This window comes from Callithrix jacchus, chromosome 7 (assembly GCF_049354715.1).
Source record: "Callithrix jacchus isolate 240 chromosome 7, calJac240_pri, whole genome shotgun sequence".
In the NCBI taxonomy this organism is placed as follows: Eukaryota; Metazoa; Chordata; class Mammalia; order Primates; family Cebidae; genus Callithrix; species Callithrix jacchus.
Genome location: NC_133508.1, coordinates 146,809,403 through 146,837,090, shown reverse-complemented (window position 1 = coordinate 146,837,090; position 27,688 = coordinate 146,809,403). Strand labels below are relative to the sequence as shown.

Genomic DNA, 27,688 nt, shown 5'->3' with positions numbered 1-27,688 from the left:
ACTGAAGGTCAGGAGTTTGAGAACAGCCTGCCCAACATGGTGAAACCCCGTCTCTTTATTCACACCACCAGCACTCCAGCCTGGGGGACACAGACTCTGCCTCAAAAAAAAAAAAATCATGCTTGCTTATCATAGTGAATGTTACACATTCAAACTTAACAAATATATTAATGGTAAGAAAATACGTTTCCTATCCGTTGTATACATTTAGGTGCCAGGAGCGACCTCGTTCGCATAAGGAATTCCGCAGATGAAAAGTGAAAGAAAATCCGTGACCTAAATAACCTGCAAGAAGAGGCCGGCCCCGCCACTAACCCCGCCCCGCAACGGGACCAATCAGCGGTGCGCGCGGGAGGGACACGCAGCCGCCGGCCGAGCAAGTCGATGAGGAGGCACTGGAGCTCCGGCGCGCGCTGAAACGCTGGTCGACGACGGGCTGTGCGACGTCTTCTGCAGCCGGCCTGGGCAGGTGTCTTCCTCGTGAGGCAGGCAGGGGATCCCGGACGTGAGTCCCTGCACTTGAGTGTGTTGTGCGGCGGGTGGGGCGGGGCGTTTCGCCCCGGCAGTTCTGGCGTATTCGCGGTGCCGACGCTAAGCGTGACTCCGGGTGGGGACCGCGCTCTCAGCGCTGCGGCGGCTCCGGCCTGTGGGCGCGCTGGGCTCCTCCCCCGGCTCCAGCGCCGGCGGCTGCCTGTCCGTCGTGGCTCGGCGGATTCCGGTAGGTGCTCGGCCCAGGGAGCGGCTTACGGAAAAGGCAGAGTGCAAAGCGAGACCCGGGCGAACGTTGAATTCTGTTGGCTTTGATCATCTCTGAAAACTTTAAGCATAATTTGAATAAATGCTGTCAGCCGAATAGCTCGGATTTAGTTGTAGTTAATTTTCTAAAACTTCAAGTCTGTGAATTAACACAGTTAACAAAAAACCGGACACAGGCTGGTACGAGTGCGTGGTGTTTACAACTAATTGATCACAACCAGTTACAGATTTCTTTGTTCCTTCTCCACTTCCACTGCTTCACTTGACTAGTCAAAAAAAAAAAAAAAAAAAAACCGGACACAAAGCAAACCTTCAACTCTGATTTTTTTTTTTTTTTTTTTTTTGAGACGGAGTCTTGCTGTGTCACCCAGGCTGGAGTGCAGTGGCGTGATCTCGGCTCACTGCAACCTTTGCCTGCCGAGTTCAAGCAAATTCTCAGTCTCCCGAGTAGCTGGACTACAGGCGCGCGTCACCACATCCGGCTAATTTTTGTATTTTTAGTAGAGACGGGGTTTCTCCATGTTAATCAGACTGGTCTTGAACTCCCGATCTCAGGTGATCAGCCTGACTTGGCCTCCCAAAATGCTGGGATTACAGGCATGAGACACCGCGCCTGGCCTTTAGCTACTATTGTATATAATTTAAAAATTATTAGTACCGAAGCCTGAGACAGGAGAAAAATGGTAAAAATAGTAGGGACTGCGGGAGAGAGAGTAGTTAGTACCCACTGACAAGTACTAGAATGACATAGGCGCCGCAATTAAACTAAACCAGCATAGCATGGTTACTTTTGATTAACACTTTGCTACTCAGAGTGTAGTCTGCAGCATCACCAGGAGCTTGTTATAAGTGGATAATTTCAGACCTACCTCAGATTTACTGAATCTGTTTTAACAAGCTCTGCAGTAGGTTTAGATGCAGCTTTGTTTGGAGGAAGTGTGAGATCTGTTGTAGGATTTCTCAAGGAGTTCCAGCCTTCATTCAGTGACCCTGGGGAACTGGCAGGAGAGCTTGAATTTCTAGCTGATTCTTCTATTCTGTCGTACCTTCTGGTCTTCCATCATTAGTAATGCTAATCTCTATTCCTGGATAAATCTATAGATCTGCTGGTCATTAGTGGAGAAAGTAACAGTTTGTGGATGTCACAGTCAAAACTCAGCTGCCTGGTTGACACAATGGCTCATCTGTAATCCCAGCACTTTGCGGGGTGGGAGGTCCTTCAAGACCAGCCTGGGCAACATAGCAAGATCCTGTCTCTATAAGAAAGAAAAAAAACCCTCAACTGCTTGACAGGCTTTCATTCACCTTTCTGTATAATGCCTCCTGTAGTATTTTTATCCCCTCCAAATCTCCATTTCCCCATCTCAACCTCCTCACATACAGTGTAAGAAATATAAATTATTCTTAGTAATTTCTCTGCACTCGATATCATATTATAATATGAACTCTGTCAGCTTCTCTTTTTACTTTACAGATTTTGTCTTCATTTCTGTTTATGGAGTGTATAACCTCGCTGCCTGTGAAGAACCCTTCTGTAACCTTGATTTCATCCACTTCCATCTTGGAGCCTCTCTCCAGTTTACACACTCCCTTTGTCACCTGCTTCTTAACCACTTAGAGAATTAGGTCTCTCACTGTCATTCTCTGAAAGGTCATAAATGGCCAACTAATTAATCCAATGGCTTTTTTTCAGACTTGATTCCTCTCCACTCCTCTGAAGTACTGAAGATGCTTGATACCTCTTTGTCGAAGTTAAGCCCCTCCTTGGTTTTTGCCCATTGCATTTTTTGGCTTGCCCTCTAGTGCCCTTATTAGCCTTCCCCTTCTCTCTTGTATTTGCTTCCATGGGTTTCTTCCTTAGCCAAACTCTAATTTTTCCCATAAAGTATAGTTTTTCAGTATTTCTAAGTATCTCCAGAGCATAACAGCAGTTTTGGTGTTCTGGGTCTTTAGTTGTTGTCATTGAGGCAGGGTCTTGCTCTATCACCCATGCTGGAGAGCAGTGGCGGGATCGTGGCTCACTGCAGCTTCAACCTCCCGGGCTCAAGTGATCCTCCCATCTCAGCCTCCCCAAGTAGCTGGGACTATAGATGTGCACCACCACACCTAGCTAAATTTTTTTTCTTTTAAGTTTTGTAGAGATGCAGTCTCCCTGTGTTGCCTAGGCTGGTGTCAAAATCCTGGGCTCAAGTGATCTTCCCACCTCGGCTTCCCACAATGCTGGGATTACAGGAGTGAGTCTCAACAACTGGCCAGAAACTTTTGTTCTGTGTATTTTATGCAGTTTTGGTTGTTCAGGCAGGTGGGTAAATCTGGGCCCTGTTAATCCATCTTGGCCAGAAGTAGGAGTTGGTGAAGTGCACTGGAGTACAGACTCCCCACTTTACCCTTAGGGGATATATTCCAAGACCCCCAGTAGATGCCTGAAACTTCAGTTAGTACTGAGCCTTATATATTTACTATGTTATTTCCTATACATCCATACCTCTGCTAAAGTTTAATTTATGAGTTAGGCACAATAAGAAATTAACAGCAATATCTAATAAAATAGAAAAATTGTAACAATACACAATAATAAAAGTTATGTACTGTGGCTGCAAATCTTTCACTTTGAGCTGCGACAGCAAAACTAGCATGAATTTCTTTCTCCTTCTGTACAATTTCATGGATACAAAATTTGTCTTGCAGCCATAGATCTTAGCAACCTCATCATGTGAATTTTTTTCTTTCTTTCTTTTTTCTTTAATTTTTTTTTTTTTTTTTGATACAGTTTTACTCATCACTGAGGCTGGAGTGCACTGGTGTGATCTCCGCTCACTGCAGCCTCTACCACCTGGGTTCAAGTGATTCTCCTGCCTCAGCCTCCTGAGAGCTGGGATTACAGGTGCCCACCATCTCACCTGGCTAATTTTTTTTTTTTTTGAGACAGAGTTTTGCTGCTGTTATCCAGGCTGGAGTGCAATGGCGCGATCTCGGCTCACCGCAACCTCCGCCTCCTGGGTTCAGGCAATTCTCCTGCCTCAGCCTCCCGAGTAGCTGGGATTACAGGCGTGTGCCATCATGCCCAGCTAATTTTTTGTATTTTTTTTTTAGTAGAGACGGGGTTTCACCATGTTGACCTGGATGGTCTCGATCTGTTGACCTCATGATCCACCCACCTCGGCCTCCCAAAGTGCTGGGATTACAGGCTTGAGCCACAGCGCCCGGCCTTTGCCCGGCTAATTTTTATATTTTTAGTAGAGACAGGGTTTTGCCAAGGTGGCCAGGCTGGTCTCTACTCCTGACCTCAGGTGATCCACCTGCCTCAGCCTCCCAAAGTGCTGGGATTGCAGGTGTGAACCACTGTGCCCAGCCTTTTGTTTTCCTTTGAGACAGATTCTCACTCTTAACCAGGCTGGAAGTACAGTGGTGTGATCTCAGCTTACTGCAACCTCTGTCTCCCATGTTCAATCGATTTCTTGCCTTAGTTGTGCCACCACACCTGGCTAATTTTTGTATATTTATTTATTTGAAATGGAGTTTCACTCTTGTTGCCCAGGCTGGAGTGCAGTGGCATGATCTGGGCTCACCACGATTTCAGCTCACCACAATCTCAGCTCACCGCATCATCCACCTCCTGGGTTCAAGTGTCTCCTGCCTCAGCCTCCCCAGTAGCTGGGATTACAGGCATGCACCACCATGCCTGGCTAGTTCTGTGTTTTTAGCAGAAATGGGGTTTCTTCATGTTGGTTAGGCTGGTCTCAAACCCCCGACCTCAGGTGATCCGCCCTCCTCGGCCTCTCAAAGTGCTGGGATTACAGGCATGAGCCACCACATCTGGCCTACTTATTTATTTTTTTTTGAGATGGAGTCTTGCTGTGTTGTCCTGGCTGGAATGCAGTGGCATAATCTCAGCTCTCTGCACCTCCACCTCCTGGGTTCAAGCGATTCTCCTGCCTCAGCCTCCCAAATAGCCGGGACTACAGGCACCCACCATTATGCCTGGTTAATTTTTGTATTTTTAGCAGAAACATGGGTTTTGCCATGTTCGTTAGGCTGGTCTCGAACTCCTGGGCTCAGGTGATCCGCCTGCCGTGGCCTCCCAAAGTGCTGGAATTACAGGCATGAACCATTTTGCCTGGCCAATTTTTGTATTTTTAGTAGAGACAGGGTTTCACCATGTTGGCCAGGCTGGTCTTGAACTCCTGACTTCAAGTGATCCACCTGCCTTGGCCTCCCAAAGTTTTGAAATTACAGGCATGAGCCACTGCTCCCAGCCCTTTTCTTTATTAAGTTGAGAACTTTCACTTTTTCACTTAAATAAAGCACTTTATGGCTTCTCTTTGTCATATCTGACTTGCCAGCATTGGCTGGCCTGTGCTGTAGTGCTATTAGTAAGTAAAATAGAGATTCCTTGAACACACACACTGATACCAGAGTAGTTGATCTGCTAACCCAGATGGGTACTAAGTGACTGGAGTGTGATACCTACAGTGTGGAGGTATCCCAGGTGGGATGGAACAGGACAGCAAGAGAGTTCCTCTCAGTACCCAGAGCTGCACATAATTGAAAACTTAGGAAATGTTTACTTCTGGAATTTTCCATTTAATATTTTCAGATTGCAGTTGACTATGGGTAACCGAAGCCTTGGAAAGCAAAACGATAGATGCAGGTACCACCATAGAGTTACTGTATCACCTTGCTCCAAAACCTCCACCTGAATGATTCCTTTAACTGTTCTTGCTAGGCTTTCTCTGTCAAAGCTGCTGTACCAAATCCAGGGGTCTGTTTGCTGCCCTCTGATTGCCTCACCTCTTAGCAGCATTCAACATAGCTGTCTGTTCTCTCTTCAGTCGGCTTCTGGAATTCCAGCCTCTCCTGGTTTTCTTCCTGCCTCGTAGCACTCACCTGAAGTATCTCTTGCCGGTTCCTCCTCTTCTTTTTGATTCCCAAATATTGGGTTGCCCTGACTCAGTCTTTTGTCCTCATAATAGATCTTAGGGTGATCGTACCCAGTCCATCTCCTTTAAACCCCATCTACATCTTGCTGACTCTCAAATGCAGTCCCACTGCTCTCCTTAGCTTCATCCTGCATATTTGCAGTCTCCACTTGGACATCAGTGGACACCTCAAATTTATTATATCCAAACAAAACTCGATCTTTCAGAACTTGCTGTCTTCCTCAGTCTTTTCCCTTCTCCCAATTGCCCTGGCCACAAACCTAGACATCGTCCCAAATCTTCACTTGTCTTTATCTATATCCAAATTTTCAGCAATTTCTACAGTGTATTTATTTCTGTATTAGAATAGCAAGAGATGTTACAAGAAATAAACCCCTATGTCTCAGGATTTGCCATAAAGGAAATTAATTTTTGCTCACATGAAAGTGAAAAGCTGTATTCCCACTTAGTGGGTGGCCTTCTAGGTGGTCATTTTGGGGTCCAGGTGCCTGCATAGTTTGGCTGCCATCCTCCAGGGCTCAGTGTCCTGGGCATTCTCCGGTTGGGAGAGGGCAGCTGGGAGGTTTTCATGGATGTGGTGCATATCCCTTCCACGCGCTGCATTGGCTAGAACTTTAGTATCACATGGCCATTCTTAACAAAGAGAGGCTGAGCCATACAGTCATCATTTGTCCAGAAGGAAGAAGAAATGTACCTAGTGACCTATTAGCTGGTCACTTTGCCAAATGTAGTAGGGTCTACCTACAGATTTGAAAAATCTAACCAGTTGTCATCACCTTTGCTGCTATCTTAGCTCCTGTCACCTTCATCTCTCAACTGGACACTGCAGATCCTTCCAACCTCCTGATTCATTGCATGGCTATACCACATTTTATTTATTTATCAGTTGATGGAAATTTTCTGTTGTTGTTTTTTCTGTGATGGGGATCCCACTCTGTCACCCAGGTTGGAGTGCAGTGACATGATTTTGGCCACTCCACCAAAATCATGGAGCAACCTCCACCTCCCAGGCTCAAGTGATGCAACCACCTCAGCCTCCTGAGGGGCTGGGACCACAGGCTTGCACTACCTCAGCTGGCTAATTTTTTGGTTATTTTTTTTCCATTGCTTAGCCTGGTCTTGAACTCCTGAGCTCAAATGATCCACCTGCCTTGGCCTCCCAAAGTGCTGGGATTACAGGTGTGAGCCACCACACCTGGCCCTGTTGATGGCAATTTGGGTTGTTTCTGTCTTTTGACTATTATGAAAAATGTGGCTATAAACATTCATATACAAATTTTTGTGTGGATATGTATTTTCATTTCTGTTGGGTATATGACTAGGAATGGAATTGCTAGGCCGTATGGAAAAATATCTATTTTCTTAATGAGCATATTTTGTATATATGTATGTTTTTAAAATATATGAACAATTTATTTTTATTTTATATACCTTCTTCCTTAGTTACTATTCAGAAAGCGTTCTTAACTCTAGAAGAAAGTAGTTTTCATTACAAAACAATTGGCTGGGTGCAGTCTTAGCACTTTGGGAGGCCAGGTGGGAGGATGGCCGTCAGGAGTTTAAGACCAGCCTGGATAACATAGTGAGACCCTGTCTCTACTAAAAATTAAAAAAAAAATTAGCCAGGTATGGTGGCACATGCCTGTGGTCCCAACTAGCCAGGAGGATCCCTTGAGCTCAGGAGTTGGAGGATGCAGTAAGCCACGATTGTATCACTGCACTCCAGCCTGGGCAACAGAGCAACACCCTGTCTCTAAAAAAAATTTAAAAACCCTAAACCCAGTTTATTTTAAAAATAATTCTATTTTGGCCGGGTGTGGTGGCTCAAGCCTGTAATCCCAGCACTTTGGGAGGCTGAGGCAGGTGGATCACGAGGTCCAGAGATCGAGACCATCCTGGTCAACATGGTGAAACCCCATCTCTACTAAAAATACAAAGAATTAGCTGGGCATGGTGGTGCGTGCCTGTAATCCCAGCTGCTCAGGAGGCTGAGGCAGGAGAATTGCCTGAACCCAGGAGGCGGAGGTTGTGGTGAGCCGAGATCACACCATTGCACTCCAGCCTGTGTAACAAGAGCGAAACTCCGTCTCAAAAAAAAAAAAAATAATAATTCTATTTCATAATATATATTAAAAATTGTTTTAGCCTTATACAGGATGCTGTGGTCTTTGCTCCTTTGTGAATGTCTACTGCTGGTAGCTGGTTATGCTCAGGATGATGACTGGATTGACCCCACAGACATGCTTAACTATGACGCTGCTTCAGGAACAATGAGAAAATCTCAGGTATTAAAAAAAAATTTTTGCATGTGTATGTAAGACCTTATTAGTCCCATGATGGAAATAATCTAGCTCTGTTGTTTTGCCCAGAGCTATGTGTGTGTCCATGTTTAGCAATTATGCAGAATATTTTCCTGACACTGTTAATCTGAAATTATTTCAAACCTACGTGGTACCAATTTTGAATATAAAGCCCTTGAAGTAGCAAAATAATTTGATTTTAGTTCTTAGGATGTACATTTGAAACTTCTTTTTTGTGGTTCAGTACAATTTAAGAATCTAACATGCAGAGTCATGAAATGATGAAGTCAGAATCTTAGTCTTCATTAACCAAAGGTTATTTTTGTAACTAAACTATAAAGAAATAAAATGTCTCTACTTTGTTTTAGGCAAAATATGGTATTTCAGGGGAAAAGGATGTCAGTCCTGACTTGGCATATGCTGATGAAATATCGAAATGTTATCACAAACTTGATTCTTTAACTTATAAGGTTAGTTTTTTTCATTCATAAATTTTGTATTTTTATATTATGTTAAATTGCTCTGTTTTCTTGTCTCTGCTGATATATTTGTGTTTGTAGTGTTTCCATGTACCATATGATTTTTATATGTCAAATTTTTCTTTGGATACTCTAACCTTGGTTTCTCATCAGTTATTCTAGCCTTAGTTTTCCTAATAGTACCTTGTATTTTCATGTAATAACATTGACCTCCCTGTGTTGTATTTCTTTACCAGACTGCAAACTTCTTGGTGCAAGGAGTACATTTCATTCATCTTAATTCTCTATCACCTATCACAGCTCGGAGGCATTGTAAACTCTCAACAAATGTAGCAAATGAAGAAATGTGTCTATTACCAGGTTATAAGCATAAGAGTTACTCTTACAAAGGATTATTATAATTTAGTGTGTAATCGCTGTTCATTCTTTCATTTATCCAATCATCTTAAAAAAATGTAGCTCAAGTATAGTTTATACAAAAATAAATGAGTCAGTAGATGTGAATGTAGTTATTTGCTGCAGGAGCCGCCTTCAGTTGGCTGCCTAGGCAGGGTGAACTGGTAGCGGTGTGGAGGGGCCCAGAATGGAGAAGGGGGTGTCTGTGCGATCAGTGGACGCTGCAGAGGTCCAGCAATGCTGAAGGTTTGAAATGAGGCAGTGATGGGTTGAAGATAAGAGGCAGGCCTTAAACTTATAACAGGTAGAATAGGCAAATGTTGATGGCTTAGGGAAGTAAGGGGGATAAGGGATAGGGAAGAACTAGAGTGAATAAGTCCCAGCTTGAGGGAGCTTGAGAATTTGTTCATTGAGATCCAGGTACAGCCCAATAAGATTCTTGTGATTCTTATTAAATGTTAATAGTCTCAACTGAGTGCACAGGAAGATGTGCTTGGATAAAATTTGCTTTACTCATGATTTGAGGAAGCCACAAGAAAAAAATATATTTAAAAAATTGCTTCACTTTGTGTATTATTGTATAGTGACTTAGTGGTTGCACAGCAAAAGTGCAGAAATGCCTTTTTACAGAAATTTTTTATTCCATTGTTTGTGACTTGTATAAACATTGCAAGAAACATGATTGGTAAAATGGAGTCTCAGATTCTTTTTTTTTTCCTAAGTTGTTTCTTTAAGGTTTGGAAATAAAATGGTTTTACAAACCTTGCCTGAAAGCAGAGGAAAGTGCTGCGTCCTTCTCTGTCCTTCTCTGTGCTCCTTATTTGTTGCCTACTTGTCCTTTGCAAAGAGAACACTGGGAAGCAGGCCAGATCTGCACCATGATATATTACAGCTGATAAAAGCAAGCTTGATAAAGACAACTAGCTCTTTACCGTGATTTCAATGGCAGCACTAGGCTAGAAGGTTAACCCTTACATTACACTCTGACTGTAACTAATGTTGAATTGGTTTTATGATTACAGATTGATGAGTGTGAAAAGAAAAAGAGGGAAGACTATGAAAGTCAAAGCAATCCTGTTTTTAGGAGATACTTAAATAAGATTTTAATTGAAGCTGGAAAGCTTGGACTTGTGAGTATTTGATGGTGTTATGCTAATCAGTATAGTGGATATTTTTATTGATTAATTTCAAATAGTATAAAGAAGTGAAAGCATCATGATGCTTTTTAACAGAGACCACCTGACTGACTTTTTAACCAGAAGCTATTCATACAGGATTAAAGGTACCACTATACTGCTTTGCAGTGGTCTGGTAGAAGATGAGCAGTGCAGAGTGCTCTTTCTTCTCTAGTTTGTATGGATTTACTTACTCAACTCTGTGCACTGCTCTACCAGTTAATGGAGGTGGGGTGATAATTCTCTCCTGACCCTAGTCCTTGTTTTCTCTCAGTATATGCTGAGGAAAAGAAAAAAGTGTTTTACGTAGTCTTTATCCTTGTTTATTGTGGTAAGTGCTACTTTGTAAACATACTGTTCACATAATTGTTAAAATTTCATTTTTGAAGACAGAGTCTTGCTCTGTTGCCCAGGCTGTGGTGCAATCTTGGCTCACTGCAACCTCCGCCTCCTGGGTTCATGCAGTTCTCCCTAACTCAGCCTTCCGAGTAGCTGGGACTACAGGCACCTGCCATCACGCCTGGCTAATTTTTGTATTTTTAGTAGAGATGGGATTTTGCCAGTTGGCCAGGCTGGTCTTGAACTCCTGACCTCAGGTGATCTGCCTGCCTTGGCCTCCCAAAGTGCTGGGATTATGGGTGTGAGCCACCAGCCAAAATGTCCATTTTTAAAAAGTAACTATTTTCACTTTGGGAAGTAAAAACATCAAGAAAATGTATAATAACTTATAACATTTATAAAGCTCATAGAATTTTTTTTTTCCTATCGTGTATGGCACCAGAATTGATTTAGAGAGTTAGAGACCAGCCTTTGGTCTTGATGTGGCTACTAGCCCCACCTGCTGAAGTGGTCACAGGCAGATCCCCGAAAATGAAAGGCGCTTACATCAGCATAGTGCAGGCTGGTGAAACTGGCCATACTCCCATCTTCCTGGTACAGTAAGAAGCCGCCAAAAGAGAAAGGAATGTTAGATGAATAATTTGACGACGCCACCTTATTCTGGAAGTATAGAAGCAGATGAGTTCTCATATGTGCACCCTCTGATTTGAGTCTTAGAACTGCGTACAGGGTAGAACAGAACCTAGATAAGAAAACAGACTGAACCAAAGATGGAAATGCCTGAAAATCTTTAATTTCTGATTTTTAAAACATGTTATTATTAATCAATGATGGCTTTTAAGAATGCTTACTGATGATTTGTGATAATTGTGACTTTTTTTCATTTTATATTTACTTTTTTTATATCTGTATTTTTTGAAACAGAGTCTATCACCAGGCTGGAGTGCAGGGGCACGATCTTGGCTCACTGTAACCTCTGCCTCCTGGGTTCAAGTGATTCTCCTGCCTCAGTCTCCCAAGTAGCTGGGATTACAGGCACTTGCCATCATGCCCAGCTAGTTTTTTTTGTATTTTTAGTAGAGACAGGGTTTCACCATGTTGGCCAGGCTGGTCTTGAACTCCTGACCTCAAGTGATCCACTCGCCTCGGCCTCCCAAAGTGCGGGGATTACAGGTGTGAGCCATGACATCCGGCCTTGTATTTACTCTTGTAAAAGAAAAAGGAATTTTTTTGTATTAACTGGCTAGTTAATGCAGAATTTGTTTACAGTGATTTTGCTAAGCTGAACTCACACGAAGCTAGTTATAAATACGTATTTCATGGAAACCCATTATTTTGTTGCTCTTTGAGATCCCTTGTTTTTCTTGCTTGAACTAATACAGATTTTAGGCTCTCTGAAAACTGTCAGCAAATGAAGTCATGCCACGAGTCATAAAATAAAGATGCACAGTTGATCCTCATTTTTCACAGATTCATATTTATTAATTGACCTCATTAAGTCTGTGTAACCCCAAAGTCAATACTCGAGGTGTTTGTGGTTACTCTTGGACACTATGAAGAGTGGCACAAAATTTGGGTGGCTGGCTGAGATGGAATAAGACAACTGAAACTGTTTTCTTGTTTCATTCCCATACTGCAAACAAGTGTCTTTTTTGTGGTCTATTTATTGGTATATTTTTTCATCCTTTTTTGAGGGCAGAGTGGTGATTTTTAAATTTTAAATTTAATTATTTATTTAGAAACATTCATTAAACGGCATGATGTCGTTGTTTAAAATGGCCCTCTGATATAGTGCTGAACTGAGGTCTGGTGTTTCTAAGTGCAGGAAGGTTGTGTGTTAGATAGGTTTCAGTCAGGCATAAGGTATAGAACAGTTGTCCATATGTTCAATGTTAATGAGTCAACTATACATATATTAAATAAGGTGTCCTTAAACAGGAGTGTACAGAAACACACATAAAACAATCAAATGATGAAAATGCTATGACAGGTTTGCAGGAAGCAAACCCTATGTTTACTATAGAAGTAATGGTTCAGTACTTGCTAATCAGTGTTTGAGGTGACTTTATAGAAGATACTACTGTGAATAGCAAGAATCAACTGTATTGTAGTGAAATTTACAGTATCTTTTTTGCATAGAGTGCTAGAATTTTTAAATTTTTTTACGTGTATTATCTTTGGTTTTCATTTTGGCCTGTGAAGGCAGGTGGATATTTTTTTTTTTTAGAGACAGGGTCTTGCTCTGTCTCCCAGGCTGCAGTGCAGTGGGTGCTCAAAGCTAACTGTAGCCTCAAATCTGGGGCGCAGACAATTCTTCTCCACACCACTGCACCCAGAGTTTTTGTAGAGATGGGGGTCTCACTTTGTTGCCCAGGCTGGTCTTGAAGTCCTGGCTTCAAGCTGTCCCCTCAGCTTGTCCCCTCAAAGCACTAGGATTATAGGTGTGAGCCACCTTGCCCAGGCTATTATTATTATACATTTGAAATACTGCAAACTACTATTTAGTTCCAAATTGGCTTTTGTCTTAAGATGGTTCACCAAGTAGTAATAAAAATCTCTTTTCCTGTTGTTTTTGGTAAATTTTATTTAGCCTGATGAAAACAAAGGCGATGTGCATTATGATGCGGAGATTATCCTTAAAAGAGAAACTTTGTTAGAAATACAGAAGTTTCTCAATGGAGAAGACTGGAAACCAGGTGCCTTGGATGATGCACTAAGTGATATTTTAATTAATTTTAAGCTTCATGATTTTGAAACATGGAAGTGGCGATTTGAAGATTACTTTGGAGTGGATCCATATAATGTGTTAATGGTAAGATGGGATGAGGGCAAGGGCAACGTGAGTAAGTGCCCTTTTTAAATACTTTCCAAACGACTATAATTATGTTAAGAACCTGTACTAGATCATTCATGCTCTATTGATGAACAAACCTCAAAATTGTAGAAATGATTTTGTGTATTTGAGTCCAGTTGTTTATAGTTTCCCTGAATATTTTTGGTGGCTGATTTCTGCTTCTTTCTGTTTTGAGGTACTTCTATGTCTGCTCTGCATCGTGGTTTTAGTGGCTACCGAGCTGTGGACGTATGTACGTTGGTACACTCAATTGAGGCGTGTTTTAATCATCAGCTTTCTGTTCAGTTTGGGATGGAATTGGATATATTTATATAAGGTATTACATGGGTGGAGAGTTTTACAGTTTTTTTTTTTTGAGACGGAGTTTCACTCTTGTTACACAGGCTGGAGTGCAATGGTGTGATCTCGGCTCACCACAACCTCCACCTCCTGGGTTCAGGCAATTCTCTTGCCTCAGCCTCCTGAGTAGCTGGGATTACAGGCACGCGCCACCATGCCCAGCTAGTTTTTTGTATTTTTAGTAGAGATGGGGTTTCACCATGTTGACCAGGATAGTCTCGATCTCTTGACCTCGTGATCCACCCACCTCGGCCTCCCAAAGTGCTGGGATTACAGGCTTGAGCCACCACGCCCGGCCTTTAAGTTTTACAGTTTTAACACATTTATTCACCATAAGAGAATACTAATCCATTGAGAGCAATCTTGCCTTTTTTGTGGGTTGGAGGCAGTGATTAGAGGTGGTCCATGGTACGGAGGAATTAAATCGACAATTCTTAGTTGACTGTTTTTTTGATTCCTTGACCAGTTAATGGGTAAAAAATTCAGTCCTAATTTTCATAACCTAGTTACTACTGTTAACATCAGCCAGGAGGGCTGAGCATGATGGCTAATGTCTGTAATCCTAGCATTTTAGGAGGCTGAGGCAGGCAGATCACTTGGTCAGGAGTTTGAGACCAGCCTGGCCAACATGGTGAAACCCTGTCTCTACTAAAAATACAAAAATTAGCCGGGAGTAGTGGCATGTGCCTACTCCCACCTACTCAGCAGGATGAGGCAGAAGAATTGCTTGAACCTGGGAGGCTGCAGTGAGCTGAGATCGTGTCACTGCTCTCCAGCCTGGGCCACAGAGTGAGGTCTGTCTCAAAAAAGGTGGGGGTGGGGTGGGAAATAAAGCTAAGTGAACACATTTAAAAATTCTCATGTAGGTAATTTAGGGCATGTCATTTTATTCTTTGCTAGAAATGATACCAAAATATTATTTTTTAAAAATTAGGTTATTTTTTGAATATATAAGTAGTATGTTCATGGCAGAGAATTTCAAAAAGACAGAACGATACAAAGAAATTAATTTTTAAAATCACCTATAATTTTAACACCTAGAGATAATCTGTCAATATTTTGAGCTATTTCTTTCCAGATTTTCCTAGATTTTATCTTTCAAAATTGGGATTATACTGTATATAGAAATTTGAAAGGACCACTACTATTCCCATCAACATAGCATAATCATTGAAAGAAAATTTTAGATCTTCCTAGAGAGTGAGTCAAGTAGCGAAGTATTTTCAATGATTTTATCTGGTTAAAGCATTGTGACATTTCCTTAACCTTTTGCCTTAAGTATTAAAGTATCTAGAACTAATTATTTACAAATTAAAAACAGATTCCATGTGGAAGGAAAAGTTATTTGAGTATTGTCACCTCAGTGATTTTGTATTGGTCATTGTGCTGGAAAGTATCTAGTGCAAAATAGGATATTATGAACTATAAAAGAAAATAAGGGCCAGGCACCATGGCTGACGCCTGTAACACTTTGGGAGGCCAAGGTGGCTGGATCATGAGGTCAGGAGTTCAAGACCAGCCTGGCCAACATGGTGAAACCCCATCTCTACTAAAATAGAAAAATTAGCCAGGTGTGGTGGCGGGCACCTGTAATCCCAGCTACTCAGGAGGCTAAGGCAGAGAATTGCTTGAACCCGGGAAGTGGAGGATGCAGTAAACCAAGATTGTGCCACTGCACTTTAGCCTGGGTGACAGAGCAAGACTCTGACTCAAAAATAAAATAAAGAAGTAGTCATTTAATTTGTATCGCTAGAACTAATTTTTGTTGTTGTTTTTGAGACAGTCTTGCTCTGTCCCCCAGGCTGGAGTGCAATGGCAAAATCTCGGGTCACTGCAGCCTCTGCCTCTGGGGTTCAAGTGTTTCTCCTGCCTGAGCCTCCTGACTATCTGGGACTGCAGGTGCATGCCACCACACCTGGTTGATCTAATATTTAAAAACAATGTTTTTAGTAAAGTTTTCCTTTTTCATTATAATTACTTACAGAGAAGGCAATTGGAGTTAGTACTACTTTATGGTTACTTGTTGCATTAAGGCTGTACTTTTCCATGAGCTGAAAATAGCTACTCTTTAAAAATAATGTTTTCCTACAATCCAGCACTTTGGGAGGCCGAAGTGGGCAGATCACTTTAGGCCAGGAGTTTGAGACCAGCCTGGCCAACATGGTAAACCCCATCTCTACTAAAAATACCAAAATTAGCTGGGCGTGGTAGCGGGCGCCTGTAATCCCAGCTACTTGAAAGGCTGAGGCAGGAGAATTGCTTGAACCTGGGAGGTGGAGGTTGCAGTGAGCTGAGATCATGCCACTGCATACCAGCCTGGACGATAGAGCGAGACTCTGTCTCAGAAAAAAAAAATTGGTTTTTTGATTGAAAATTTTAAAATAGTCTGGTTTGAATGAATGGTAAAGACACTCTTTGAATGAAGGTCTTTTGGATGTGTAGGCCTAACCTTCATTGGTAATGGCTTCTCCTGGTTCCCTTTCGGTCAGCTAGCTTTTGCACAGCATCAGGCCGAAGTCGCCAAGATGGAGCCATTTAACAATGTGTGTGCCGAGAAGATGGACTGGACTGGAAGTATCTGGGGTAAGGTGTTTGTGCACTTGGCCTTATTTTGAATAGAAATTCTGAGAATGAGAGAACATAGAACAAAGAAAATGATAAAATAACAGAGGAGGCTTTTCATGACTGAATCTTTTATATCAGAAGAACATGCAAGAAGCGTTTCAGGTTTCAAACCAGTGACCTTCACACTGAGCATGTGCCTGAAAAAGTTAAAAAAAATTTAAAAAACGGTGGCTTTTCGTGTTCATGTAAAGTCACAGGGAAGGAATAGAGGTTGTATATGTGTTGACTCTGATATTATCTATCTTCCTTCATTAGACTGTGAAGGATCCAGTGCTCGCTTTTGTTCATGTCGTCCTTAGCACAGTGTCTGGTATATTCTAGGTCCTCACTAGAAGTTTATTAAACAAGTGAATGAATGTATATATGAATTAATATCCATTTTAAGTTTGATGGCCTTATATTGACTTGTGAAATTTTATGTTGTAGCTTTACTATACTTCTTAACTAAGGGAAAACACATTGAGTTTTTTATTCTTCCACATTTTATAAATACTCTCATGAATGTTCAGTACCTCTGGTTGTGTATATCTAGCAATGGCAATGGTTTAATACTATTCTAAGGCATTTTATAAATGCAAGGCCATGACTGACACAGAATTCTATAGATGGGTTCCAAAATAAATTTCTTAAAAAGTTGTGGATCCCAGCACTTTGGGAGGCTGAGGTGGGTGGATCATGATGTGAGGAGTTTGAGACCAGCCTGGCCAACATGATGAAACCCCATCTCTACTAAAAATACAAAAAATTAGCCAGGCATGGTGGTGTACACTTGTAATCCCAGCTACTCAGGAGGCTGAGGCAGGAGAATTGCTTGAACCTGGGAGGCGGAGGCTGCAGTGAGCTGAGATTGCACCATTGCACTATAGCCTGGGCGACAGAGTGAGACATCGCCTCAGAAAAGAAAAAAAAAAAGTTGTGGGAACTAAACCAATTCAGCCTTGCTTCCTGACTTTAGTAGACAGTGAAATGCCTCCTCTAGCTCGGGCTAGTTTCCCAATGTATATAAGCCTGACTTGGAAAAATTAGAACCAGTGTTCTTATTTTGTAAACTCCATAAAGTACTGGCTTTTTAAATTAAAAATTTATTGAGGTAATTGTGGATTCACAAGCAGTTGTAAGAAATACTACAGCAAGAGCCTGTGTGCCCTTTCTCCATTTTCCCCCAATGGTAACATCTTACACAGCCTTAATAGTATAATATCGGGCTGGGTGCAGTGGCGCACGCCTGTGATCCTAGCACTTTGGGAGGCTGAGATGGGTGGATCACGAAGTCAGGGGGTTGAGACCATCCTGGCTAACATGGTGAAACCTGTCTCTACTAAATACAAAAAATTAGCTGGGTGTGGTGGCACACGCCTGTAATCTCAGCTACTTGAGAGGCTGAGGGAGGAAAATCGCTTGAACCTGGGAGGTGGAGGTTGCAGTGAGCCGAGATTGTGCCACTGCACTTGAGCCTGGGTGACAGAGACTCCATCTCAAAAAACAAAACAGTATCAGAACCAGGATATTGACTTTGATACAATCCACCAGTCTTATTTAGACTTCCCATTTTACCTGTACTCATTTGTGTGTGAAGCATTGCTTTTAAAGTATTTACCTTTTAGACATTTTTATAAAATATAATTTATCTGCATAAAACATGTATAATTTGAATGGATTTTTAAAACATGGTTTTGGACATAAGATGAAAAATTTAAAAATCAGTATTTGTGGGTGGTCAGGGAGGATCAAAACCAAAGTAATGTCTTATTTGGGGATGAAATACAACATTAAAAAAATGACCAGTGTTTTGTCTGTTTCTCTAAACAGAATGGTTGAGAATTTCATGGACCTATAAGGATGACCCATGCCAAAAATACTATGAGCTCTTACTAGTCAACCCCATTTGGTTGGTTCCACCAACAAAGGTATATAGTATGTATTTTATAAAAATTGCTTATACAAAATAAATCAGAAATCCCCTGTATTTTAAAGAAATTTAGTGTTATTTTGCTGATAAGAAGCCTTTGTCCAAGAAAAAATACTATTGCACAGTGATTTTCACATTAAAAATGGCACATTTTAATTTATGTCACCTCAATACACAATGAATTTTGACTCATTCTGTACTTTAGTCGTGTGCGGAGAAAATTGTTTTTGCTTTTCTCTTGTTTTAGGCACTTGCTGTGACATTCACCACATTTGTAACGGAGCCACTGAAGCACATTGGAAAAGGAACTGGGGAATTTATTAAAGCACTCATGAAGGAAATTCCAACACTGCTTCATCTTCCAGTGCTGATGATTATGGCATTAGCTGTCCTGGTTAGTATTAATATATTAGCACTGTCAGTACTTAGCAAGATTTACAGAGAAAAGGCAATGCTAAAATTATTGGGGTTCTTTGATGTTGTAAATCAGGCTAAGTTACACTTAATGAGAAGATGATTTTCAAGTGATACAGATTTTTTTCCTCCCGTCCACCCCTCTAAGTGATACAGATTTATTGTACTTGTATATTTTTCCTTTTTTTGTTTTTTGAGATGGAGTCTCGCTGTGTTGCTCAGGCTGGGGTGCAGTAGTGCAAATTTTGGCTCACTACAACCTCCGCCTCCTGGGTTCAAGTGATTCTTCTGCCTCAGCCTCATGAGTAGCTGGGACTACAGGCATGCGCCACTATGCCCGGCTGATTTTTGTATTTTTAGTAGACATGGGGTTTCGCTATGGTGGCCAGCGTGGACTTACCTGTATATTTTCCTAATCAAGAAAGTATTTCTCTAGTTTGATTGCATACGTTGTAGTAGTGGTTTAGAATAATAACGTCTTTTTAAATTTGTTCTTTAACCTTGGTGAATTAGCACGCAGGAAATAGGAAGTTGATTACTGCCTCCTTGAGAAAGGGGCCTTCTTATTTCTAGTCTGTTTTCGCAGCACTGAGAAGGGAAGAGCATTGAGTTTGACATAGAACCAGAAAGAGATCTGGAAGAATCTGGGTATACTGAGAAAGAGTTTGGGGATCTAGGAGCAGGCATTTATTAAGAAGAACTATTACTTGTCATTCATCCGTGGTCTATTCAGTGTTTTTGTTGTTGATTTTTTAGCTATTACCCAAGTAAAGCAGTTGTTGCATAAAACAAAAAGAACTTAGATGTGCCATGGGAAATTCTCCTCCCTAAGGATAGAAGATGCACCATGCTCTATTCACTTTCAAATCATTCCTTTTTTGGTTTTTGTTTTTTGGCTTGATTCCAGGACTCAGTGGTTGATGGGTACTTTTTAGGTGACATTAGTTCTATAGTCGTAGTTTAGTTTCTGAAACTGAAATTATCAGCAGAATCTTCATCTGTTTTTGTTTCTTATGTTCCCTAAGGAAAGTTTCACTCTTTGATTTTTGCTTCTGTCTTCAAATAGTAGTATTTGAAAAACTAGTACAGAAATTTTCAAAGTTTCTGTTCGCAGGACCTCTGTAGTCTTAAAAATTGAAGCCCACAAACAGCTCTTAAGGTGATTATATTTATTGATATTTATATATTAGGAGTTAAAACAAATTTTAAAAATACGGACACTGTATACACAACCACGTATCCCATGAGTCTCTGGAATCCCATTGTGCACTCATGACGGGACAGTGAGAAAGACAATGTCTTTGTATTATGAAAAGTTTTGATCTCACAGATCCCCTGAAAGTCTCAGGTATCCCCCGAGGGGGTCCCTGGGCCACACTGTCAGAATTGCTGCCTACTTTTTCCCATGGAATGTGAATAAAAACCTGTTGAATTTTAGCTGTAACTTAAGCCTCGTTTGTATTTGTAAAAAATAAGTGTACAGGAGCTTGTTTACATAATGATATACAACTTTACTTTTAGCATTTACCTTTTATGATGAGCATGAATCTAGAAACATGAATAATTATCAGACAACTAGAACCTACTAATTTAAATATCTAGGCTTCAGCCTGCCATTGTTACAGTTCAATCAGAATGTGTCTAGCTGATTAAAATGTCTACTGAATACTGAGCGATGTATTAAATCACTCGGGCCTGTATTACAAATTAACAATTATGTCTAAATGCCACAAATTAAATTACATTTACATATTTTTTTTAACACTGAATAAAATGCCTCATAACCTCTTTGTAAGTTAGCCATTAAGTCCTCAGGAAAATGTATTTCTTTTCCTTATAGAGTTTCTGCTATGGTGCTGGAAAATCAGTTCCTGTGCTGAGACATATAGGTGGTCCTGAGAAAGAACCTCCCCTGGCACGTCAGCTACGGGATAGAAGACGGCAGAAGGAAATTGATTACAGACTCGATGGTGGAGCAGGTGATGCAGCTTTCCATTATAGAGGACAAACTGGCCCCATTGAGCAAGGCCCTTATGCCAAAACATATGAGAGTAGAAGAGAGATTTTGAGAGAGAGAGATGTTGACTTGAAATTTCAGACTGGCAACAGGAGCCCTGAAGTGCTTCGGGCATTTGATTTACCAGACGCAGAGGCACAAGAGCATCCCACGGTGGTACCCACTGTAAGTCAGCACCTGTTTATTCTGCGGTCCCTTCGTTACTGGTCCTGAATGCTTCTGAAAGAATTCTGTCTGCTCTTTTACCCTTCATCCTGTTATATCCTGAGTGATATAATTCACTCTCGCGCTCCCATTTCTGGTCAAAAGTTAGTTCAGCTTCCTCAGAAGAAAAATTAGATTTAACTTTTATGTAAAATACAATGTAACAGTAGTTTCTTAGAACAGATGGTAATTCATAGGAACCTTCATGGGAAGCCAGCATGTGAGCATGACTGAAATTTCTGTCTTTGAAGAAATCAGAGAGGAGGCATCACTGAAGGCCTGGAGCTCTAGGGAAGGCGTAGTAGAGCCCTGAAGGCTTAGCTGAATGCAAGAGTGGACTGGGACCAGGGATCAAAAACATTGCTTTTCTAAATCTTCTGTGTCATTGGCTGGCTAGACTATACTTTTTACCTGTAGAATGGTTAGAAACTTCTCACCATTATCAGTCTGTTTTTTATTGTCGCCTGAAAAGTTTAAGTTGCAGCTGTAAACCTTTGAAATAGTTATGAGCATAATAGAATCTGGGAAACTATAGAATCCCTTCCCATAGAGTTCATATAAAAATAAACGTATCTATATGTACCTAGAAAACCTTAAGATGGGCCAGGCGTGGTCCTTACCAGCACTTTGGGAGGCCAAGGCGGGCAGACCACTTAAGGTCTGCAGTTCAAAACCCCCCCTCTACTAAAAATAGAAAAAAATTAGCCAGGCCTGTTGGTGCACACCTGTAATCCCAGCTAATCTGGGAGGCTAATGCAGAATTGCTTGAATCCAGGAGGCAGAGGTTGCAGTGAGCTGAGATGATGCCACTGCACTCTAGCCTGGGTGACTGTTACCTGTCACCCATCTCAGAAGTCTTCCAGTGACTTCCATCTCCCTTGAGGGGAAAGCCACTTAATCACAATGGCCTAAAAGCCTCCTTGGTCTCTCCTTCCCCCACATCTACTGCCTCTCTGGTCACCTCCTATTGTACCTCCATGCTCACTCTGCTTCAGCCCAAGGGCTCCTGACTGTTCCTTGAACTGAGAGCCTTTGTACCTGCCATTCACACTCTACAGTGTTCATTCATATAGCATATGGTAACTTTCTTCAGGCCTTTACTCATTTTTATTATTTTTGGAGACAGGGTCTCACCCCAGCCAGGGCTGGGGTGCAGTGGTGCGATAGCTTATTGCAGCGTCAAAATCCTGGGCTCAAGCAATCCTTCTGCCTCAGCCTTCTGTGTAACTAGGAATATAGGCATATGCCATCATGCCTGGCTAATATTTTTTATTTTTTGTAGAGATGGGGGGCTTGCTGTTGCACAGACTGGTCTCAAACTCCTGGCCTCAAGTACTTTCTCACCTTGGCCTCCCAAATTGATGGGATTACAGGTGTGAGCCACCATGCCCAGCCTCGTCACTTTTTCAGACCACCTTAAACTGTAATTTGACCCTACCAGCCCACCCACCCCACATTCAGCACTCATCTCTTTTCTGCTTTTCTACATAGCCCCCTTAATTCAATATATATATCATACTCGTGATTTTCTTCTAACCTAAATATAGTTCCAGTGAGAACAGTTTTATGTATTTTGTTCCTGCGGTATCCCTAACACTTAGAACTTAATATATGCTCAATAAATATTTGTCAAATGAATTATTCTCACCAGGCAAGAGAAATTAACAATACTGATTACCAATTCTCTTGACCCCTTCTAAGCTGGGCCAGTAGACCCGAGTATGCCCTAAGTGTTCCCACTCTTCCGTGGGAGTTCTCCTGTAGAGTATGGTGAGGTTTTAATAACATTTATATAGTTATAATCCAGCACTGGACCCTGGATTTGACAGAGTCTGGAGCTTGCTACAATGGATTTAGGTGGAACTTGTAAGGTATGTTTGATTACTAAGACTCCACATTACATTAAATGGTTAAAACACATGTAATTTTGTACTTTATAGCATAAATCACCTGTTTTGGATACAAAGCCCACGGAGACTGGTGGAATTCCTGGGGAAGGCACACTGAAAGAAAGCAGTACTGAAAGCAGCCAGTCTGCTAAGCCTGTCTCTGGCCAAGACACATCAGGGAATACAGAAGGTCCACCTGCAGCAGAAAAGGCCCAGCTCACGTCGGAAGCCAAGGACAGCCCAGACCAAGGCAGCACATGCAGCCCAGCAAGAAGTATGGCTGGACCACATGGACAGGATCCAGTCAGCAGCCCCTGTGGCTAGAGGAACAACAGCACAAGCGACACCTCTCAAGTCTTCTTCGAGCTTTGTAAAGTATACTCTCTATTCTCTCTAATCTGCAAGTATTCTGATCACTACACAGGTGCCAACTTCAACATTCACATTTTTACTGACAATTAGAATTAACACACACATGTATGTATATAAAAGCTTTTGATTTCGTCTTTGGTATGTAGTAGGAAGTGCTAATTTTAGAAAAGTCTCAGAATTTATGTTTTAAGATGAACAGATGGCAGGCATCACTGATTCTGGATAGTTAAGGAGCCAGTTGCAATGGGGGACATTGGAAAAGAAATTTTATTGTTACAGGCATGTACAGGAACCCACTAACCAACTTACATTGCCTAGTGGAACCCACTGTAGTTTCGACCACCCACTTGATGCACTCCAGCATCTTCCTGCAGCCATGGAGTATGCGTTACTAGATCAGTCTGACACCTCAGCTTGTCTCTGCGTAGGCTGCCCACAGGTCACTGTGGCCTTGTAGTTTCATCTTTTCTGCAGCTATTACTAGGCCTGCATCCTGATTTTCCCTTTTGTTTACTTAGACAAAACTGAAGACTGCCAGGGCAATTTAGATAACATAGCTTGTTATATTGGTAATCTGTTTTACAGAGTCAGTCAACTGAAAATGACTTTCTTTCTGTTCCCAGCAGATGAAGTGTATGGGCTTTTTATAAGACCTCTGTTTCTTGTTACTCAGAATCCTAGCAGTGGAGACTGTTCGATATTTGCATATCTTATTTATATTACAGCAAATCATATTGTTTTGTCCACAGGACATTTGAATTTTTAGAGATCTCTACACAGAGAATACCATGATGAAAAAATAGAGTTTGGTGCCTTCCTTAACTGCAGACAGGCCATGAGTCAGCACTTTAGTCTTTCTGATTATCAAAAGCATTCCTCATTTTAAAGTTTTTTTTCCCTTTTTTGTGCCCTTCTTCTGATTGTACATTTTAAACTTTTTAAAAAGCAATGCATAAATTTTGTACCTGTCCTTAGCAAGCAGATTTCATAAAAATCAATTATTTGTTTTAACCATATTTACAACTACAAGCTATGTTCAGCTGCTAGCTTAAAATGATAACCAGTCAGGAATAAAGTCTTTGAATTTTCATGCAGACATTTGTATTCCAAGCAATTTTGATTTTTAAAAAAAATATAAAATGCAGAATACACATTTTGGATCCAAGAAGTGTTACTTACATGCCTGTAACAATTTCATTTTAGGCCAGGTGCAGTGGCTCATGACTACAGTCCCAGCACTTTGGCAGGTCAAGGCAGGACGATGACTTAAGCCTAGGAATTCAAGACCAGCCTGGGTGACAAAGCAAGACCTTGTCGAAAAAAATTATACATATTAATATATTCTAGTTTAATACTGTAAACATCTTTAGTATTTCATCAGAAAGGTTTTCTTTTTCCTAAGAAGTGCAAAAGGATTTTAAGATTTTTAACACAGTGGGCATGTAACAAATGAATTCTGACAGACACCTGTGGTTCAGAATAAATTTGTGAACATCCATGCACATAAAGTAGTCCTCTGGGGACAAGATGTGTTCACACTGTTTGGGGAATATGCCCCCATGGTGAGATCTGTCTTTTGATCTGTGATCTGATTCTGAAAAGTAGTGAATCCCCAGGTGATGGACTGTAACTGTGAGTGGAATTAATGCTGCTTGCAGTTACTGCCTTTTAATCCAAAAACAAAAATTTTTTAAAAATGTGAAGTAAAATTTTACCTTTGTATTCTTTCGTTACAGATATCCATCTGGGGACGAAACCTACTTTGACACCTAGCAAGGCACCATGCAGCTGCTATTGAATGAAGACAGCAATTCAGGAAAGACTTAAATATGAAAGCAAACTGAACACATAAGGCCAGTTTATTACCAGAAAAGACGTAAGGCTTGTCTATTGACTAGGCAATATGTCATTAAAATTAAGGTTTAGAGTGTGAAGCTTTTTTAAAATTTTATTTTTTTCTGAGAGTTTTGTTCTGTCGCCCAGGCTAGAGTGCAGCAGCGCAACCTTGGCTCACTGCAACCTCCATTTCCTGGGTTCAAGCGGTTTTCCTGCCTCAGCCTCCCAAGTAGCTGGGATTTCAGATGTGCGCCACCATGTCTGGCTAATTTTTGTATTTTTAGTAGAGATGGGATTTTGCCATGTTGGCCAGGCTGGTCTTGAACTCCTGACCTCAAGTGATCCACCCTCATCAGCCTCCCAAAGTGTTGCGATTACAGGCATGGGCCACCGTGCCCAGCCTATATAGTGGGAAGCTTTAGGAAAATCAAAACAAGGTAGACAGCTGTTAAAATCAATGTTTAAATGGAATGATGTTGAATATTTACAGGCTGTAAGAACTATATTGTATACATAAAATAAACTTATTTTTACATTGGGGTTTGGTATACTGTGTTACTGAATTTTCTTATAAGAAAAGCCCCATGAAACTTACCTGAGTTTTTAAAATGCTATCCAGGACATCATACCCTAAGAGTATACATGAAACATAATGTGATCCATGTTTCAACTCAGCCCTTAATGTAATTCCAGATTTTGACTTTTTTTTTTTTTTTAAAAAAAAACATTGGCCATTTAGATAAGTAGTTCTGTTTGCCCATCAAAATCACCCGAGTGACTCTGAACAGGGGTCCACATCCCCAGATCCCATCCCAGCTGTGCAAGCAGAGTGGGACAAACTGCCAGCTTGTTCCAGGGGTGGGCTTCTGCAGTCTGATTCAGTATCACTCCAGGCCCTGCTCTGTCCCATTCTCGTCTTTTGCTACAGTTACTCTGTTATCCTCCCCTTCTGAACTGCCTTAAGTATCTGGGATAAGGAAGACAAGGCTTAATGACCACTAAAGTTCTAGCTGACATCTTTCATACTGAATTTCTGTGAGTTGTCATCTGTTTTCTGTTATGTGTTCTAGGTTCTTGATCTAACCATTTTTTTTTTTAAACATGATAACTTAACAAAAGTTTGTTTTATAGCAGTATTATGGAACAGAAGAGACCATTTTAAATGATACATATGTATATATTTTTTAACATATAGCCAAAACATACAAAAGATATGTTTTCTAGAGACAGGGTCTTGCTCTGTCACCAGGCTGGAGTGCACCCTCTACCACCTGGGCGCAAGTGATCTTCCTGCCTCAGCCTCTTAAGTAGTTGGGACTACAGGTGTGTGCTACCATGCCTGATATATATATATATATATATATATATATAATTTTTTTTTTTTTTTTAAAGCGAGAGAGAGTCTAGCTTTCACCCAGGCTGGAGTGCAGTGGCTTGGTCTTGGCTTACTGCAACCTTTGCCTCCCAAGGGTTCAAGCGATTCTCTTGCCTCATCCTCCCAAGTAGCTGGAACTACAGGCGCGTGCCACCAAGCCCTGCTAATTTTTGTATTTTTAATAGATACGGGATTTCACCATGTTGGCCAGGCTGGTCTCAAACTCCTGGCCTCAACTGATTTGCCCATCTCAACCTCCCAAAGTTTTGGGATTATAGGCCTGAGCCACTGCACCTGGCTGCTAATGTATTTTTCATAGAGATGGCAGTCTTACTATGTTGCCCAGGCTGGTCTTGAACTATCCACAAGTGATCCTCCTGCCTCAGCCTTCCAAAGTGCTGGGATTACAGGCATGAGCCACCATGCCTAGCCCAAGAAGTTTACTTAAGAGTTTCTTTATACTGGCTTTGGCCTAAAAAGTACTGAAAATAGATTTTCATGGAGAAAAAAACCTAGCTTTTTAATAAGACTTTTATATACTTTTTTACATTGGTCAAGTACATTATTTTTACTAAACAGCATTGTTTCCCACTACATCCATGGTTGTATATTAAAAAATGCCATTGTCAATTAAGATTTTAAAAACTTCTGTAAGAGGATTAAATTCTAATCTATGATTCATTTAACTTCCTACTTCACAAACACTAGGTAAAGTAATCTAACAAGCTGCCAAAGAACACATCCCAAGTAATAATCACAGATGATGAAGCACCTTACAGGACACCTCCACCTTGAAACACGTGAGTGTCCAGAGAAGTATTAAAGCCTTAATAATAGACTACTGAAGGTTAAATATTTACATTATTCTAAAAATATTGTAAGCTGTATTACAGAGCTATAAATTCTTCTTTTAAGGAAAGAAGTAATAGATTGTTTCCTTACCGTATTCTGAAAGGAAAAAAATATATCCATAGTAACTAGTGGCCTGCTGATTTTTTCCCTGAATTTTTAAACTCCACCAAAGCATTAGTTTGCAAAAAGTCCTTTAGCCCAAAGTCAGTGTCTCTGTTTTGATCTCTTTGTAAAAGAACTCTCTGTTCATCCATTCTTTTTGCCTGAGATCGTAAAATAAGGCTGAAAAAGTCTTCATCTGGTACTGTCGGACCCTTTGTGGTAGCAGGTGGCGGAGTACATCTTTGATCATCTAACCTGGATCCCTAAAAGTTTATGAGAAAGAAATTTAAAGACATACTGTGGGGAAAAAAAGCATGAAGCTATGTAATATCTCTGTCAGTCATAACAAGAAAATGCAGTTGTAAGCTATTTTTTTGGCTTCTCAGAAATTAATCTTTAGACCTCAAACTACATAAAATTCTTTTTAAAAAATGAATTAAGTATAGCTGCTTACATAAGAATAGCTGCTTCATGGGTTTAGTATGTGCATTATATTAAGTCATACTATTTTAATT

At 41.0% G+C, this 27,688-nt stretch overlaps 2 protein-coding genes across 12 annotated transcripts in view; one reads left to right on the top strand and one right to left on the bottom strand.

The window, feature by feature from the left end:
- Positions 1–363: 363 nt before the first annotated feature.
- CLCC1 (chloride channel CLIC like 1) overlaps positions 364–27,688 on the top strand; it is a 46,714-nt gene continuing 19,389 nt past the window's right edge. For 3 of the 9 annotated variants that reach the window (XR_013520314.1, XR_008473087.2, XR_013520315.1), the window contains exons 1-14: positions 364–505; positions 7,842–7,981; positions 8,365–8,466; positions 9,894–10,001; positions 12,976–13,197; positions 13,415–13,555; positions 16,068–16,161; positions 18,013–18,110; positions 18,360–18,506; positions 20,367–20,708; positions 22,688–23,006; positions 24,745–24,884; positions 25,773–25,879; positions 26,928–27,019. Coding sequence is in view for 2 of the 9 variants with exons in the window: in XM_035252352.3 (XP_035108243.1) it covers positions 7,853–7,981; positions 8,365–8,466; positions 9,894–10,001; positions 12,976–13,197; positions 13,415–13,555; positions 16,068–16,161; positions 18,013–18,110; positions 18,360–18,506; positions 20,367–20,708; positions 22,688–22,960 (1,656 nt within the window). In the remaining 7 variants the exon portion in view is untranslated. Of the gene's footprint in view, positions 719–7,841; positions 7,982–8,364; positions 8,467–9,893; positions 10,002–12,975; positions 13,198–13,414; positions 13,556–16,067; positions 16,162–18,012; positions 18,111–18,359; positions 18,507–20,366; positions 20,709–22,687; positions 23,012–24,744; positions 25,385–25,772; positions 25,880–26,927; positions 27,020–27,688 lie in introns of those variants that run through there. The other 6 variants (XR_013520316.1, XR_013520317.1, XR_004727212.3 and 3 more) reach the window with 6 other exon arrangements.
- Positions 26,713–27,688, bottom strand: part of GPSM2 (G protein signaling modulator 2) — a 50,570-nt gene continuing 49,594 nt past the window's right edge. For all 3 annotated transcript variants that reach the window (XM_002751165.6, XM_009001816.5, XM_035252351.3), the window contains one exon: positions 26,713–27,436. In XM_002751165.6, coding sequence (XP_002751211.1) covers positions 27,197–27,436 — 240 coding nt within the window. In that variant the 3' untranslated portion in view covers positions 26,713–27,196. The remainder of the gene's footprint in view (positions 27,437–27,688) is intronic.